This window comes from Pomacea canaliculata, linkage group LG1, assembly GCF_003073045.1.
Source record: "Pomacea canaliculata isolate SZHN2017 linkage group LG1, ASM307304v1, whole genome shotgun sequence".
Classification (NCBI taxonomy): Eukaryota; Metazoa; Mollusca; class Gastropoda; order Architaenioglossa; family Ampullariidae; genus Pomacea; species Pomacea canaliculata.
In genome coordinates, this window is record NC_037590.1 from 21,847,986 (window position 1) to 21,864,141 (window position 16,156).

At 36.0% G+C, this 16,156-nt stretch overlaps 1 protein-coding gene across 3 annotated transcripts; it reads right to left on the reverse strand.

Moving 5' to 3' along the window:
- Positions 1-5,400: 5,400 nt before the first annotated feature.
- LOC112574776 (vegetative incompatibility protein HET-E-1-like) lies at positions 5,401-16,113 on the reverse strand. 3 transcript variants are annotated; one of them, XM_025256046.1, is made up of 9 exons: positions 15,646-16,113; positions 12,033-12,106; positions 11,621-11,760; positions 10,430-10,610; positions 8,326-8,432; positions 7,537-7,689; positions 7,182-7,262; positions 6,715-6,924; positions 5,401-6,106 (listed from the first exon to the last, which is right to left on the reverse strand). In XM_025256046.1, exons 1-9 carry the CDS (start codon positions 15,696-15,698, stop codon positions 5,990-5,992), a joined length of 1,116 nt encoding a protein of 371 aa, XP_025111831.1. In that variant the 5' UTR covers positions 15,699-16,113; the 3' UTR covers positions 5,401-5,989. The 3 variants fall into 3 exon arrangements, with proteins under 3 accessions (XP_025111831.1, XP_025111849.1, XP_025111841.1); XM_025256064.1 differs by lacking the exon at positions 15,646-16,113 and adding an exon at positions 13,951-14,334; XM_025256056.1 differs by lacking the exon at positions 15,646-16,113 and adding an exon at positions 13,062-13,290.
- Between the last annotated feature and the right edge of the window lie 43 nt (positions 16,114-16,156).

Here is a 16,156-nt window from a genome sequence, read left to right on the forward strand (position 1 = left end):
TTGGGGGTTGGGGGGGGGGGTAACATGGAGCCTAAAGCTATATTGACAGAACAGCAAACACCTGACATGCAGAGAAAGAACAGGGTGCCCTAGGTGCTAACTGTCGCACCACCCAATTAATGAAAGGGAAAGCTTGAAACATACTGAGGAGCTATGAGAGCCTGATGCTTTTACTTCATTGTGTATATAATATGCATAATCTGCTCATGCGATGTTTTACTAGTGCACATCCTATCACAATGCGCATGACATGGATAAATAACAGGATGATGTTATCACGCTATCTAATTACTGAGAATGCAATGAATGAAACTGACCTGACCCTCAAATTCAATCAGCCCAAAGTCACTATTTTGCTTTATGTGCTGGTGATTTAGAGGAGCAAGAAGAACAGTGGAAAGGGAGATGAAAGGAAAGGGCTGGACATGGGGTCACCTACAGCGGGTTTCATCCGATCAACATTGGTGGCGGACTCTGGTTGAGGCCTTATGTGCAACCTGATGCACGAAGAGGATTAGATAGATAGATTTAGAGGAGCATTATAAACATCATTAAAATTACTACTTTCATCTTTTTTAAGCTCAATAAGCCATTGGAGATGTTTCATAAATTAATCTGATCACTTATAAAAGACTAAGCAAATATTATTGGAGATAATCTACTACACAAATAGTTCACATTTTTGTCTCTAATTATACTAATCTGCTGCTCAAAACTTTGTGCAGCTTCTTCGCTTGTTCTTATATAGCACGAGCTGGTGTATGCACCCTCAAATAATCACTTAAGATAATTTTATGATTATAATTTCAAAATAAGAACTATAACTGTATAAACATATAATATTAACAAACATATTGTATCTTTCTTTTCAGCAGTCTCAATCTGCTGGGTCATATGTCCTAGACATGCCGTGCAGATGAGCTGTATATAATACTTATACACATATATAATATTAGTGCTCTTCAGTTTCTAAAGTGTATCATTTCAGTCTAATTAAGGTATTTAGTTTAAGACTTAAAATCCATCTCAACATCTCCTTTCCATACCCATTTTCTTTGGACAACAACGTGTGGCAGATAGTTAAGATGGTCACATTCAATTTGAGGCTTTTAAATTAAATGGCTCATACTAGGCCTACCCTGCAAAAGGCAGCCAAGTGTGTCTTCATGAAAATTCTCCATCCATGCATAGAGTTTATAACAGCTTTCAGCAGCATTAAGTAACTATTTTACTTTAAGCACAAAACACTAAGCACTACATACACATTTGTTTAAAGATAAAAACTTCTATCGAAAAATTCTTTCTGCATATTTTAACCCACCTGTAATATCTTCTCTCTGACATAGGAACTGAAAGGCTTTTTATTCTGTTCCTTGCATGGAGACTTCCTCTGTCTCTGTCACCAATCTGCCCAGAAAATGTAAGTGTTCCTTTATTGGTCATTTCAGGTGCTCTCCTTGCTTTGTCAAGACTACCTCTGGTAGAGAATAAAAGTTGACCTGTTTCATTTTCTGACCATAAATTGTCTGCTAATACATGGTTGTCAGCTTTTAAAAAAGCAGCATGTGATGGTCTCTCTAAGGAACGCACGGAAAACAAAGATGTGTATCCCTGTGCGTGTGCTATAGATCGTCTCTTGCGAAGTTCAGCGCCTAAACTTCGACAACAAAGATGGTATGTTCCATCAGCGTCGACCACTGGCAGACAACTTGGGTCAGCTGCTTCAGGGTTGTGTGGAGCAGCAAAACAACTTTCGGAATGCTGTGGTGATGAAAGATCAACTGCAAGCAGACGAAATCGGGCCATCAAATGTTAATAAACCAATAGTCCTTAAATAAATCAACTTTTCCGTATGTTTGAAGTACGACAAAGATACGTACCGAATATCATTATATATATTATAGTTATTGATGCCTTCCTCTTAAGTGATACAGTTAAATCTGCCATTTCATTGTGAGAAAAATACATGCATTAACAGAGATGCATTCCAGTCGGTGAATCTCTTTCACAACATTTTCCGCATCGATCCAGCCTCACATCAGAATGCAACACTAGGAGATGAATATTTCATCCTAGCAACATGAAAATTAACAATGTTGATTCTTACTCTCGTTTGTTTCTTCAGTGCTGTTCATTATTCTAATTATATATTCTGCCACATCTGTACTGCTCAGAGAGCACTATTATGCTCTACAGTTCACTGAATTATCACAGAAGCATCACTAGGCACTAAACGTCGCTTGGTCTCCATTATGGCAGGAAAGGGAAACAAATGCGATTATTCCGTTTCCGTTTAATCAAATGCTTTCCCTTTGAATATATTTCTCTTCAGTAACGTCAAATTACCAGTTGCAAAATCATTTTTCTCTCCTACCTCTTATACTTTCATAACAAAAATAAATATCAATGATAGCAGCATATTGTGTTAAATTAAGTTTCTTGCATTTCTTGCTCATGCTATGATCTTGGGATTGTTAATTTTTAGTGCATTCTTAATGTTTTATTCCAGTTTATCAAGTTTTCTAAATTATGCGGCGGGCCGGTAAAATACCAAAACCCACGCAAGGTGATACACAACAAACCAAGTGATAATTGGAAGGACAACAAATGAGTACATAACGATGTTCACTTACTGATCGAATTAGTTGTTCAAAGTGAAGCTGTTTGAATTCGCTCACATTAAAACTTAATTTTTAACCTGCGCGTTTCTTTAGAAAGCAGCCACCCCTTATGCTTTCTAAACATCAGACATCTCAGCCGTGCTGTTTGCTTGGATGTGCATGAAAGCTGCATAATGGATTATCAACCATATGTATATTATTTGCCTCCACGATACACTTTACATGTCCACCATGATTAGTTCATTTTCTGTCCGCACGTAATTTCTGTAGCTTTAGAAAAAAGAATTAAAAAAAGAGTTGACCCTCACAAGAGGTGGATTTTCTAATATGCATTTGCCGCACTGCTAATATTAATACTTATGCTTAAAAGTATTATTTGCACTTCATAATCTTTCATCTAAGCGGGATCGATCCGAGAAGTAGGAGCTGACAGTCACAAACATATCTAGGTACAATTATTGACTTGGAAAATTTATGTAAATAATACTTAGGTGTACCAGCCATCTGTATTTTACTGTAGACTTAAAACTACTGCAAATTTTTACTCTTCCATCATATGCAACACCACTTTTGGTTTAAAGTGCTTGGGTGAGAATATTGCAAACTCTTGCACAAAATGCAGGCAGACATGCTAGCTGCTTGCTCCCACTCGATCTGTTTTTAAAATATGTATATTTTTGTTAACCTGATATCTTGTCTCTTTGCCTTTGTCAAGATGATGTGTATAGGTTTGTAACTTTTGCACACATATACTTTCATGAGACAGTTGCTGCATAGATTATGAGAAATAGCTAATTAAAATTGGGATGTTGACGTTCTATATTCATTAATGAGCTTCAATGTTGATTTTTGAGAGCACTGATGTTCTAAGCAGCAGACACAAATTTCACAAAAAAAAAGATGATGTTCTGTTGTATTGACAGACTCATCTTTGCAAGGCGACCTGATGCTACACCGTTGAAAACAAACCTGAAGACCATGCAGACCTGCAGGTCTAATGAGAGATCGAGGTTGACCAGTCCCTCCTCAACCTTGTTGCGGAGTTGCTCAAATGTGGAGGGAAAGAGACAGTGGAGGTACTCACTGACCCGTGTCGCAAAATTTGGAAGACCCAGCAGTTGAGGAGGGCGTTATAGGAATAGGTGTTTTGCACTGAGCCAGCAACTATAAGGCTATATATCATGGCAAGGTGGAAACAGATGCCACATGTTGAGAAAGAACAGCCAGAGATGAGAGCTGAACCCAGGACAGCCAATCTTAAATGTATTGGTGACAGGTGATCGAGAAGTGGCCAAAAGAATGGGCACAATCACTAGTGAAAAAGAATCAGAGGTAGTGCCAGAACTACTGTACACTAAGCCTGATTAGTCACCCAAGTAAGGTTATGTTGAAGGTGAAACAGAATCATCTCAAACAGATGGCAAAGGAACTACTTGTGGAGGAGCATGCAGGTTTCAGAACCGGCCGAAGTACAGTTGAAGAAATCTCCAATAGATGCATCTTCATAAAAAAAACATCTTCAGTATGGTAAAGATCTGTACCATAACTTTATTGATGTCAAGAATGCCTTCAACAGAGTCTGCCGGGCATGAGGGGCTGTGGCATGGCGATATTCAACATTAATGAGAATGTAGTCAAAATCATTCAGTTACTGTATGCCAGGTTTGGAAGCTATATATGCTGCCCAAAAGTGGGAGAGCACTTTCTGTGACAGCGGGAGTTGATGGGGTAAAGAGAAGAAAAGGTGACTGACAAACATAAAAAGAGTAGACTGGCTGCCATATGGGGTACCTATTGAAAGGGAATCAGGATAGTCCCCACCAGCATGTGTTTGCCATTGCTGCAGTTCATTATGTCCCAATGATTAGTCGCAGCTAAGCGACAAAGACCAAGTGCCGTTGTATTGTCCTACACTTACAAACCCAAAAAACACCCTCTCACTCAGTTTCATCCATCAACCCCTCATACATCTGTAGAAAATGTCTTTTCTACTTTTTAAGTTGCTAAGACCACCAACAGTATTACTCCCACCAAGACGCAGACATAAACAAAGGACTAAAACGACCAACAGTATCACTTGGTACCACCGTGAACTAATATAAGTCCATGGTACCACCAAGAGTACCACTTACCCACCAAGATGCAGGAAACGGCAAATGGGCCTTGAGAAAATTATCACCTTCTGAGAAATTAACCCAATATCAAAGGAGTGACCAGGGACACCCCACATGTATGAATAGGCAACTCAGCCTCGAACAAAGAGAACCAGTGTGTGTATAGTGTATTGGAAGTTTACATCAGTGCGAGGTTGGACTTATGGTGTTGCTGTCATGAGAAAAGAGTGAATTGTGAACAGTGGATTGTGAACTGTGAACATTGTGTGAGGTGAGTAACATCAAAGAAAGATAAGTTATACAAATTTCAAGTTCGGACCTAGATGTAAACGATTACTGTCTATATTGACTATTACTGTCTATATACTGTCTATTACTGTTCTATTGCATCTTTCCTTTAAATTACATTCTTTTGTTTTATATATATATATAGATCTATTTTCTTGATTTCATAACAAACGTGTAAGTGCTGTAACGAAGTTTTTGAATGTTAATGGAGTGCGTTGAATGAAAGTCAGGAAAGAGTTACCATTGCACGACAAAGCACTCAACTGTTACAGCTGACAATTAGCCTGCCAACCGTTACAACATACATTCCCTCTCTCTCACCAGCCAAAAATTTTAGTTTTTGATGCACTGGAACTAGCAGTTTCAGAAGCATAAAATGCTTTATAAAAATATTGTTTTATACATTAAAAAAAATTTTAAGAATTGCTATTAAGCTACTATTTAAGATATTTAGGACTGTTTACAGAAGTCTGCATTGACTGACCCATTACCATATGGTAATAGAAACAAAGTCATTTAATAAGTTGATAATCATGTCAGTGCATCTTCACAAGAATAATGATATACTTCAGTTACATCTGCTTTTGAATTTGATGCTGTCACGTGACCATTTTAAAAGGTCAATTCAATTTTGTTCTTTATTCAGGTCAGGAATATTACATGTGTAGTAGATGTGTTATTGTAAAATGAGTGTGATACTGTGATATTCAATCTTCATTGTTATCTTTGCATATTCCTTTGTGGTTCTGCTTATTTTACTTTATCTTGATAACAAAGAAATAACTGCCAGACCTGAAACAGCCACATCCTATTTGTAGCATGACTACAGGTATGCTTGAATAATATAATATCTGTTCACCTGAACACAACTCTGTAAAGATGAACTTATAAGTGGGATCTGTGACCAAACAGTTTTGATTTGATTGTAAACAAATATAGTAAACAAACCCCTCTGCATGGAAAATATTATTTCATGGAACAAAGTTTAAACATATCATCTGCACCACCAACAGCAAACACACGACCACCATTGGCACAGTCTAAGGCTTGAACTGTCCTAGACATCTTCACTCCTCCAATGTGCTGCAATAAAACAGGAAGATAAATCAGCTTCATGTGTAAAAATCAATTAAACCAACATCAATATCATTATCCATGAAGCGTTTTAACTGAAGATATGCTGGTTTAATGTAGTATATTCACACCAGCTTATTCTTAGAAAGTATGAGCAGCTACAGTCTCGTAACTTATATATGTGTGTAGCTTAGACTATTTAAAAAAATGAACAAGTTTATTCTGGTTATTAAGACTGGAATAATTATTAACATATTCTTTCAATTACAAGCCATCAGTAAAGTAGGGAATTCCAACAGCTGTTTAAGAAAAAATTGATAATAATGGAGACAAATAATATACAAGGAGATCCTCGAACCCCATCTAGTCATATTAAAAACTGCCTTAGAGATAATTTAATGTTAAATTGATTATATATCCCTACATTAATGACAACAATATTCTGAGATGTTGTCATTAAAAATATTAAGGCACCTGATAATGAATGATGAATGAAAAATATAGGAAACAATTACTAGTGGCACCTATTTTCAGGCAGGTTGTTAAATTCATGTTACGTTAAAATGCTCAAAATGTTTTCTCTTGAAATGCTGGCTTTAATAAAAACTTTGTCTTACCCTTCCTGTACTTGTCTCGATTGCCTCAACACTGTTAGTACCACTGCCTCCAGCCAAGACTACATTATTTTCACAATACTGTGCACAGTATAAGAAAGCTCCATTTTTGTTTGGAAAAGGGATTTCTTTAGGTTTTTGTTTTTCATTAAAGTAGTTGTATTCCTCCAGTGCATGATTGGCACGCCAGGAACCGGCCAAGACTGTTTTGCCCTGAGATAAATATCAGACTCGTTAATCACTTTCTGCTTTGGCTTCACCAAGGATGAACTGTTTTAAAAATGTCAGACAGAACATTTTAACATTTTAGTGCAAGAGTCATAAACCAAGCTACTAAACAATGTAGAAAAGTTTCAATAGATAGCAGAGGCACACAGAACGTGAGTGTGAGACACACCAAAAAATTGCAAATTGCAAATAAAATATTTGTTTTCTTAAAGTTTTTAAATTTTAGGTTTACATTTGATTACCTTTATATCAATACTATCACCACAAACATGAGGTCCTGGGATCTGTCTAACCATGCCATCATTTCTCCGAGTATCCCAAATCTGATGAAAAAGAAGGCCTAAATTAAACCAAATATTCTGGAAAGAGTTTCATTTTATCATATATTTTCATATGCATCATTCTATGTATGCTCCATGTAATAATTCTCAACTTCTGTGAGAATTGAAAATTAAATAATCTAAAGATCAAATCAAACTATTGTATTTATAAAGCAGCAGCACCTTGGAAAAAAGAATAATCTGCAAGTTAATGAAAAAAAATGATGAAACAAAGGGAAAATGAGATCAAGAAGGTAAAAGGCAAGCGTAAATTGACCTTTAGATGATTGTCCCATCCTGCAGTTATGAACGTAAATTCATTTTCTGGAATAAACTTTAAAGCATATACTCTCATGGTGTTCCCACATTCCATATCTTGAGATCCTTTGAAAAATGAACCACTTCCATAACCTTCAAATGTTTTGTCCAGCTGTAAAAGATGTGATTTGAAGTATATATTTTTACTGCTTTAACTCTTGCACAACACAAATTATGTAATTTATATGGATGAATGCTTTGTCCAGATATTTACAAATGGCTTAAAATCAAAGTCATGCATTTTATTGCCATTGATGAGTGATTTTATGTGATATGCATAACAAGATAACAAGATTATTTTCATCTTAAATTATTTATCTGTATTTATCATAACTGTGTATATCACAATATTTTATATCATTACAAATAGTCTTACAAAATTTCAGTATTCAAAATCAAATACATATACATTATCAATGGCTGGTAGCTGAGGAAAAAAATCTGTCCTAAACGTTGCTTTGTGTTTGTGAAGCACACTATAAGCATGGATCTGGCCAGGGTACTATGATATAAAATGTCATTATTATTATTACTACTACTTCAATTTTTATTTTAAAGTTGACAGTATTAATTCCCACTTTCAGTCTGTTATTTTTCCTATAATAAGGTACATCAATCTCTATAAGTGTAAAACTACCGAGTTTATCCAATATTTCAGTTTTAAAAAATGTTGCATATCAGCAGTTACAACAGTTTTAGTAATGTGCAGATCCTTGAAACTAATTGTGGGTGCAATAAGTCTCCTTACCCTCAATGTCTTTGTGTCATAGATTCGGACTGAAAGATCTCTTCCTGCTGTTGCAAAATTATACCCATCAACTGAAAAGTCCATAGCATTTATCTCATTGCCAGCCTCTGAAAAAAATCAATTAACCAATCAATCCATTATCCATCCAATGCTGATGGGTGTTTTAGGGCAAAACCTCATTCATTTTAAAGTGGAACCCTACTGTAGTCCACAATGTAAGAAAATCTTGATACATTTAACACCAGATTTTACTCCTCTTTTTTAACCAAATTTACTTTTAGTTCCCATCAATTGTATGCCAAAAAATAGGGAAGAAAAGGCTAATACTTTGACATTTTTTAACATATTTGCAATTAATGCATCTGAAGCCAAAGCATTACAAAGTGCATATAATTTTATGACCATTAAATAATTTAAAAGGAATCACAATATGCACAATAAATTAGTATTGCATATAACATGTTTTGGTTAGTATCCTGTATACACCCTGTGAACAGTGATATTACTAGAATAGAATCAAGTGTTGCACAAGATTCACATTAAAAAACTCATCTTTTATGGAAGCAGTTTATTTAAATGGACTGTTTTAAATAACATTTTTGCCAGGTTCAGCTACTTCTGCTGAATGAAATGTCACTCTTATGAAGTTGGATTCTGAGGTATAAAACAGGTTTTCAATACAACTTATTAATCCACATGTGCAATCACAGATTTATATGTTCGTGTGCTAGCAATATACAGCTGAGTATATATATATATATGCTGACTACAGTGAATACTTTTTTACTCTTCATATATACACAGCAACAGTAGGTACAATTGGTACACTGCATTAGCTAGTCACCTTAGGCTAACACAATATTGGCAAGTAGATCTTATCAAGTCTATATAGATCATGGAATGAATGAGTTGCAGTGAAAATTTATTTTGCAGACAGGTACTGCACATCACAGCCAGACCGCAAGAATGAGAACTCACATGCCAACACAAAATCTCCTTGCCGCCTGTTAAAAAATCCAGGATCTAGTGAGTTGGTGGGATAGATGGAATTCTGAAGATAGACTTTACAAGTAAGGTTGCATGCACTAAGATAAGATTTTATTTATCTCAGAGGGCAATTAGCTGATCAATATGGAAGCACAACACATTCATATCTGCTCCACCAAATACAATCAGGTTCAGGTTTACATCTGATCTACATTTATTCACACATGGTAATCAGAAGTCACATGACAGAAACAACGAAGGACAGCCTAAATCTGTTGATCCTACATGTTGGTACACAGAACTGGTGGCCTGATGAAAAAAGATAAACTCTCTTGACATGAGAAGCAGAAATCAGCAAAAAGAAGCCTGACATACTAGGTTTCTTCAGGTGTTTGTTCAGAGTGTTTAGCATAAACAGCTTAGCACAACCTACAACTCTTCCAGCTCCATAGGCATAGGGAAAAGATATTTATCAATAGCAGTCATAACCTTGATCCAGTTTTTTCAAGTGTTTTCATGCTCAGTGATGTAAGAGCAGCTGGTCTGAAATTGTTGTGTTGATTGCACCTAGTGGTTTTTGGGACTGGCACTAGGTGCAAAAGTTTCCAATATGGGAAATAGGCCAGAATCTACAGAGATCTGGAATAGATGAAAAACTCTGCTATAAGTTGTTTAGCACAGTAATGTGGGGTGTGTCTACAGATCCATGATGACCTGGAACATTGTTAATAATGCTCATGTGCCTCAGCAGGTCTGTAACAGAAGACTGGGTAATTATCATCCCATGCAGGGACCAGAGACTGCTTTATTGTAACAGTTCAGACGTTATATGTTTCTTAAAATGGGCACACAGCTTGTATTGATTTTTTATGTCAAATTACAGATCAAACAATTAAATTGTTCAGATTGTGGTGATTTCTCTAAGTTTTGCATGTATAAAGTCATAACTTTTTGTTGTTGCTGAATGAGACAAAATTCACCTTTATCTAACCTTCTCAAAAACAAATTCAATATCCTAAAAAAATATGTTAAAAATAATTAAAACATTATTGCACTTAAATAACAATTTTTAATAATGTTTGCAAGGGTGTACAGATCACAAAAAAGTTTCACAAACCAGTAATGACATGGGAAGATGTACCATCTTGCAGATTATATTGGTAAATATGGCCTTCAGCATCACAGGCAAACAGAATATGAGGAACCTTAGGATGAAATCTTAGGCACATGATAGGAAAACCTCCATGTCGACAGGGTCTCAACACACTAGTTTCTTCTCCAGTCTTAGTATCATGGATCTGTTAAATCATACAATGTTAAAACATGATTAGAACCAATCACCCAATCCAATTAGATCTGATTAATCACTGTGTTGTTTCTGACATATATTCCTCTTTTAAGTCAGCATGAGCTCCCATTACCTTAAGGTATTAGAAGAATTTCCAAATTTTCTTGTTACTTTGCTCTCAAACCCTGCGATATGCATGTGAACAACCTATCAAGCTACTAACTCTGTTACCTTGTGATTAGCTCTGTTTAGATATAATTATTAATAAAATACATCTTGATCTTCTTGTATTTTGGTTCAGATCTATTGTAGTCACTCCGGTTCATAAGTACATTTCAAGAAAAAAGTAAATACAACCCAAAATAACTACCAATTATAGTCATATGTCCTTTTTTGCAAGACAGAATTACAGGTCAAAATTGTTGAAAGAACAATCTTTTGACACATCAGCTGAGATCAAAAATAAAAATTAGCGGCAACCCAAGAAAATATAGATAAGCAGAAAAATGTAAATAAAAACAACTGAATGAGGGTACAATCTACCTGCTCCTTTGATAAAATGTCACATGATTTCACAATCTCTTGGTTCTAATATTACTATTTGGGACAGGAGATAATTGCTTCCCCTTGCCTCCCATGCAATATGTTCTAAGTAAACCTATGATTGCCTTTTTATGACAATTTTCTATTTTTCCTGAATATAACAGCATTCATGGTATTTACACCACAAAATACTTCACAAACAAACATCTGCAAATTACAACAAGCAGAAATAAATTAGTTATCTATCTAAGAAAACTTAATTATTCCATCCCTTTTTACTGAGCATTCCATACATACACATAATATAGAAGTGCAATACCATCTTAAACATTTCTAAAACAAGGAAATAAGAATAAAAATAAGACAAATCTAAAACAAATTAAAAATAAACGATTCTTTCACATATTATAATCTGAACAAGAAGAAAGTTTAACTTTGTCTTACTCATAACTGTTTCATTCAAAGTATTGTAATCACCTTGATTCCACCTGCATTAAAACCAACTGCCAACAGAGTGCTATCAAAGTTGAACTGCAGAGAAAACACACCCTTTGCATAGTCATCTACACGAACTTCCTTCACTACTTCCACCTTTGTGAACGTATCTGGCAGCTTATCTAAAAAAAATAAAAATTGTTATTATCAATAGTTACTACAAATAGTAATATATATTTTATAAAATATGCAATCTCTAACATTTTTCCCAAACTATCTCTCTTTCACACACACACACACACACATTTCAATCAATCAAATATTTTCACACATTTCACATTAAGTGTGATGGGGCTGTTTAAGTCTTGACATTCTCAAATTTCATTTTTTGTAATAATTACTGAAGAACTGCTAATTAATAGACTTAATATCATAACATTTGAAATATTGATACCTTCATCAGCCCGACCCGCTCTCAATGCTTGCTCCAGTACTCGTCTTGCCATTCTGTTCTTCAGTAGACTCACACTGCAAAGAATCCAAGCAGATTTGCTGTCACAAATGTAAATATATTTCCCATTTGTTTTGTTTTTTTTCTGAACTAAGACTGTATTAAAAATAAGAAGGCAGGAGGAGGAAAGGAACCTGCTGAATCCAACAGCAAGTTTGCACATTAACAATTCATTTTATTGAACAGTCTGATCCCAGCCAGCAGGACTTGTATTGATTATGAAATCCCAGAACATAAGGCTGCTTCTAATGCCATGCCTCTGTTAATGATGAATACCATATCGAAATTCCTATCTGCTTCATGGTCAAGTTGCAAGTATTTAAAATAATAATAGAATGAAGAGGTGATATTCTGTTACTGCTAATATACATCTGGCAACATTAACCTCATGTTGTGATAAACTGAGCTAAAATATAAAATAAAATAAAAAATTTGAGTTAAGACTGTACTATGTATACATATTTATTCTATATGTATATGTATACTATGTATACATATTTATTCCACCACCACATTTACTAACATTTTTATAAAGCATTTTAAAGCAGGATAAATTTAAGATAAAATATACATAATTTTAAAAAATGCTAAAACATACACATGTTGTTGACAAATGTTACTGCAGTCTCAACAATGATCTAATGATACATTCTTTTCTATTTGTTCAGTAAAGGGCTTGCAGCTCATACCAGCTCTTATATAAGTTGTCCTCCAGAATTTAAAACACTCATTCCTAATAGCTTTGTGTCAAGACGTGTTTACATGGACAAGAATTATAATAAGTGTTTATGATAAGCAAGATCAAGTGCTGCAGAATTACAGGGTTATCTAGTTCACTAATCTAAATGTCATTTAGTACATGAAACAGCTGTTTAAAAAAAACACACACACACTTTTAAATCATACAAGTGTAAAATACTTTTATCACAATCTTTCTGTTTTTAATTTAAGTAATTTGCTTACTTCACTAACTCAATCAGACTAGTGAGTGTTGCTCTCCGTGTAAAGCAAATTAACAATGAGCCAGTAGTGTTTGTGCAGGAGCCTACAAGAAGGTCTATGAATAGGTGTCTTCAAGTTCTGACATGCGCCTGGTGCATGTGTGATAACGGTAAACAAGCTAGCTGTTCAAGCGATCCACACCAGCGCACACGGATATGAAAGCAATAGACTTGAATATCTTTGAATAGTTATTTACAATTTTGATTGTAACTGTTGAAAACCATAAGAACGCTGCAGTCTCAAACATCATTTACATATGGCGAAATAACTTTTATGTCATCGAAATGATCGATGTATTATATAACGTGAAAGTTAAAAAAACTTTTAAGTTGTAAGTTGAATATACATATAAAGCTCTGCAGTCAGAAAAAATACAGCTCGCAAGACATGGTCTAGACAAATAATAAAGTCTATAGGAAAATTGTATTCAGTGAATGACTGACATGAAGTATAACTATAACTGCATATCGTCGAAGCTCGACAACTGTCTTGAAATTTTCCTAATTCCAGGCTTAATCATGTTGATTTGTTTAAAAGGGATTTATATGATTTAACTAAAGTTACTTTTATAATCCTTTTGGCTGCCATTTTTTCTTCAATAACTGACATTTCTTTATAGAAATTTCGAATGAAACTATATAACGTCTCCCTTGCTGAACTTGTCTAAAAGTTTCGCAGATAGGCTACATATGTATTATATCCATACACCACTGAATCCAAAGCAGAAAAAAGCAAATCGAAAACTTAATAATAATAATAACATCACTACTAATAAACATGCTCCAGAAAAATTAAGTGCAGACTTAAGTTTTATAGCCAAAAACATTCGCTATCTTAATTTATACTTCTCTTAACTTACCGTCTGTGCTTCGTTTGCAGACGACGCTTTCAAAGTTACTTTTATCCCCAGCACGCATGCGCATTACAGTATTGATTGGCTGTAAAGCACGCGCCGAGGTTTGACTCAGTCAAGTAATAACAAGATTAAAAGCGTTATAATATTAATAATACGATCTGTGAATAACGGTTGAAGTAATCGTACGTCAAAGCCAGTACGGACTATAGGTGAATCAAGTCTCTGCCAGCAAAGTGTCGACAAAAGCAGCTTATTGTTGATGGATCGCGGGGAGTTATAGATCTCATCGTGTGTCGATCCACGAACTAAAATATCCTATACACGTGATCCTTGGTCGATCGATCGCTTTTGAGTAAACATAATGGACACAGACCCACCCTAACACGGATCCAATAGACGATTCAGCAAGTGAAGAGTAAAATAAAACTCACTGAAAGTTGTTAATTTATTTTCTCTGCCGTCTGAAAAAGGTAACTCGATCCACATTGATCTATGTGCAAGCCGACGTGTCTAAACAGAACTACACGAAGCTGTTATAGCCTTCATGTTAATTGTTGTTGTTAACATTCTCTCACGAGTTAAGACCTGTTGTGTATGACGCCATCGCTAACAACAATTAAGGCGCCTGTGTTTAATCTGCATGCATGGCCATGCACTTTTAGGGGTCGAATTAACCTTATGAGCGAAAGAGACCTCATCTAGCTTTATCTGTGTTTAGATCGAGGTTTTGATTCGCTTTCTATCCTCAGCTTCGGTCCTGGCGACAGATCGAGATCGAAATCTGTGTTGGTGTTTGCTTTTCTCTTTACCGTGTAAACAGCCAAATCTAGGCAGAACTCTTGACTAGCATTCAGCCGTGTAATTTAACTTGAGTACCAGCAGGAGTATAGCTGGTGGGCTGGTGACCCTTTTATTCCGATCATTTGTGTGCAAAATAAGGTACAAAGGTACGCACCATTACAGCATATTTTAGTACCCATACCTATTTAAATATCTACGTGCAAGTGAACTGTGCACAGGCCTTGAAAAGGGTGGAGGAAAAGAAGTTTATGTCATCGATCTTTACAATATGTTGTTTTTTGGTGTATTTTCACAAGAGACGTCGACGCTAGGGGAATGCGCGACCTTGGGCAAGTAGGATTGCGGGGTCTTTGGAAGCCGGAACAACACACGTAGCAGGACAGTAAAAGATTATGGACTGTCCCATCCAGTCAGTGCACTTGTTAGCTCGGGGCCCCCATCAGGAGTGGGGCCTTGGGCGGTTGTCCTTCTCGCCCCTCCTACCCCTGCTTGCAGCATGTCAGGAACTCAGAAACTAAAGCCTCTCGTTAGATGAAAGTCGGCTTTAAAAACGTAAATTTCTTCCCCTGAGACTGTAAGAAAACAGAAGAACTTGGATGATCCACGTATTCAAAAGTGTTTGCTGAACCTCGAGGCCCGACTGAAGTGTGAAGATTCTCCTCGTGACTGACAACTGACCTGCACACAACTTTCTACATCGCCTAGAGAAAGTTAGGACTGAGTACTGCATCCAAATTGTACTGTTGTCCTCCAGGCTCCAGCCACTGTCTTAATTGGTATCAACAGAACAACGAAAACCAGCTCCAGAAAAATCGAGCTTCATGCAGGAGGCCCCCATCAACGTCGTCGAACAGAAGCTAACCGATATTATGGAAGCCCATCCCCCTTAACACTTACCCCCGATTGTCAAGTGTTGGGTTAAGACTGAGCCATCCTTGGTTGTTTCTCATTCATCTGTTGACGACAGCAAGCGTCGAAGCAGTGCGACATTCCTTCCGTCGGTTGTACCTTTGACGATTTTGTCAACGTGGGAAGCGAACTGCTGATTGAGACTGAAATTGTTTAGATTTGGAAACGTGATGAAAAATAATTGAGAGGATGAGATACAAAGATATGAACCAGGTGATAATGACGCAGGCAAGCAGGATGTTCCGGATAAAGCCAAGATCTGATACCCGATTTGGGAAAGGTTCTGGTGTAACGACCGATAACATGATCGGCACCACATTCAAGATGCTCTACTAATTGTTTTTGTTTTTAAGGATCTAACCAAAAATTAACAACTTTTTTGAAGAATCAGTAGAGTCTGGTTTCCCTTCTTTAGCAATAATAAAAAAATTCGTTACTTATATATATGTAACGAACCTTTTGTGTAATGGATATATTTTCATGCAATATCACAATACAC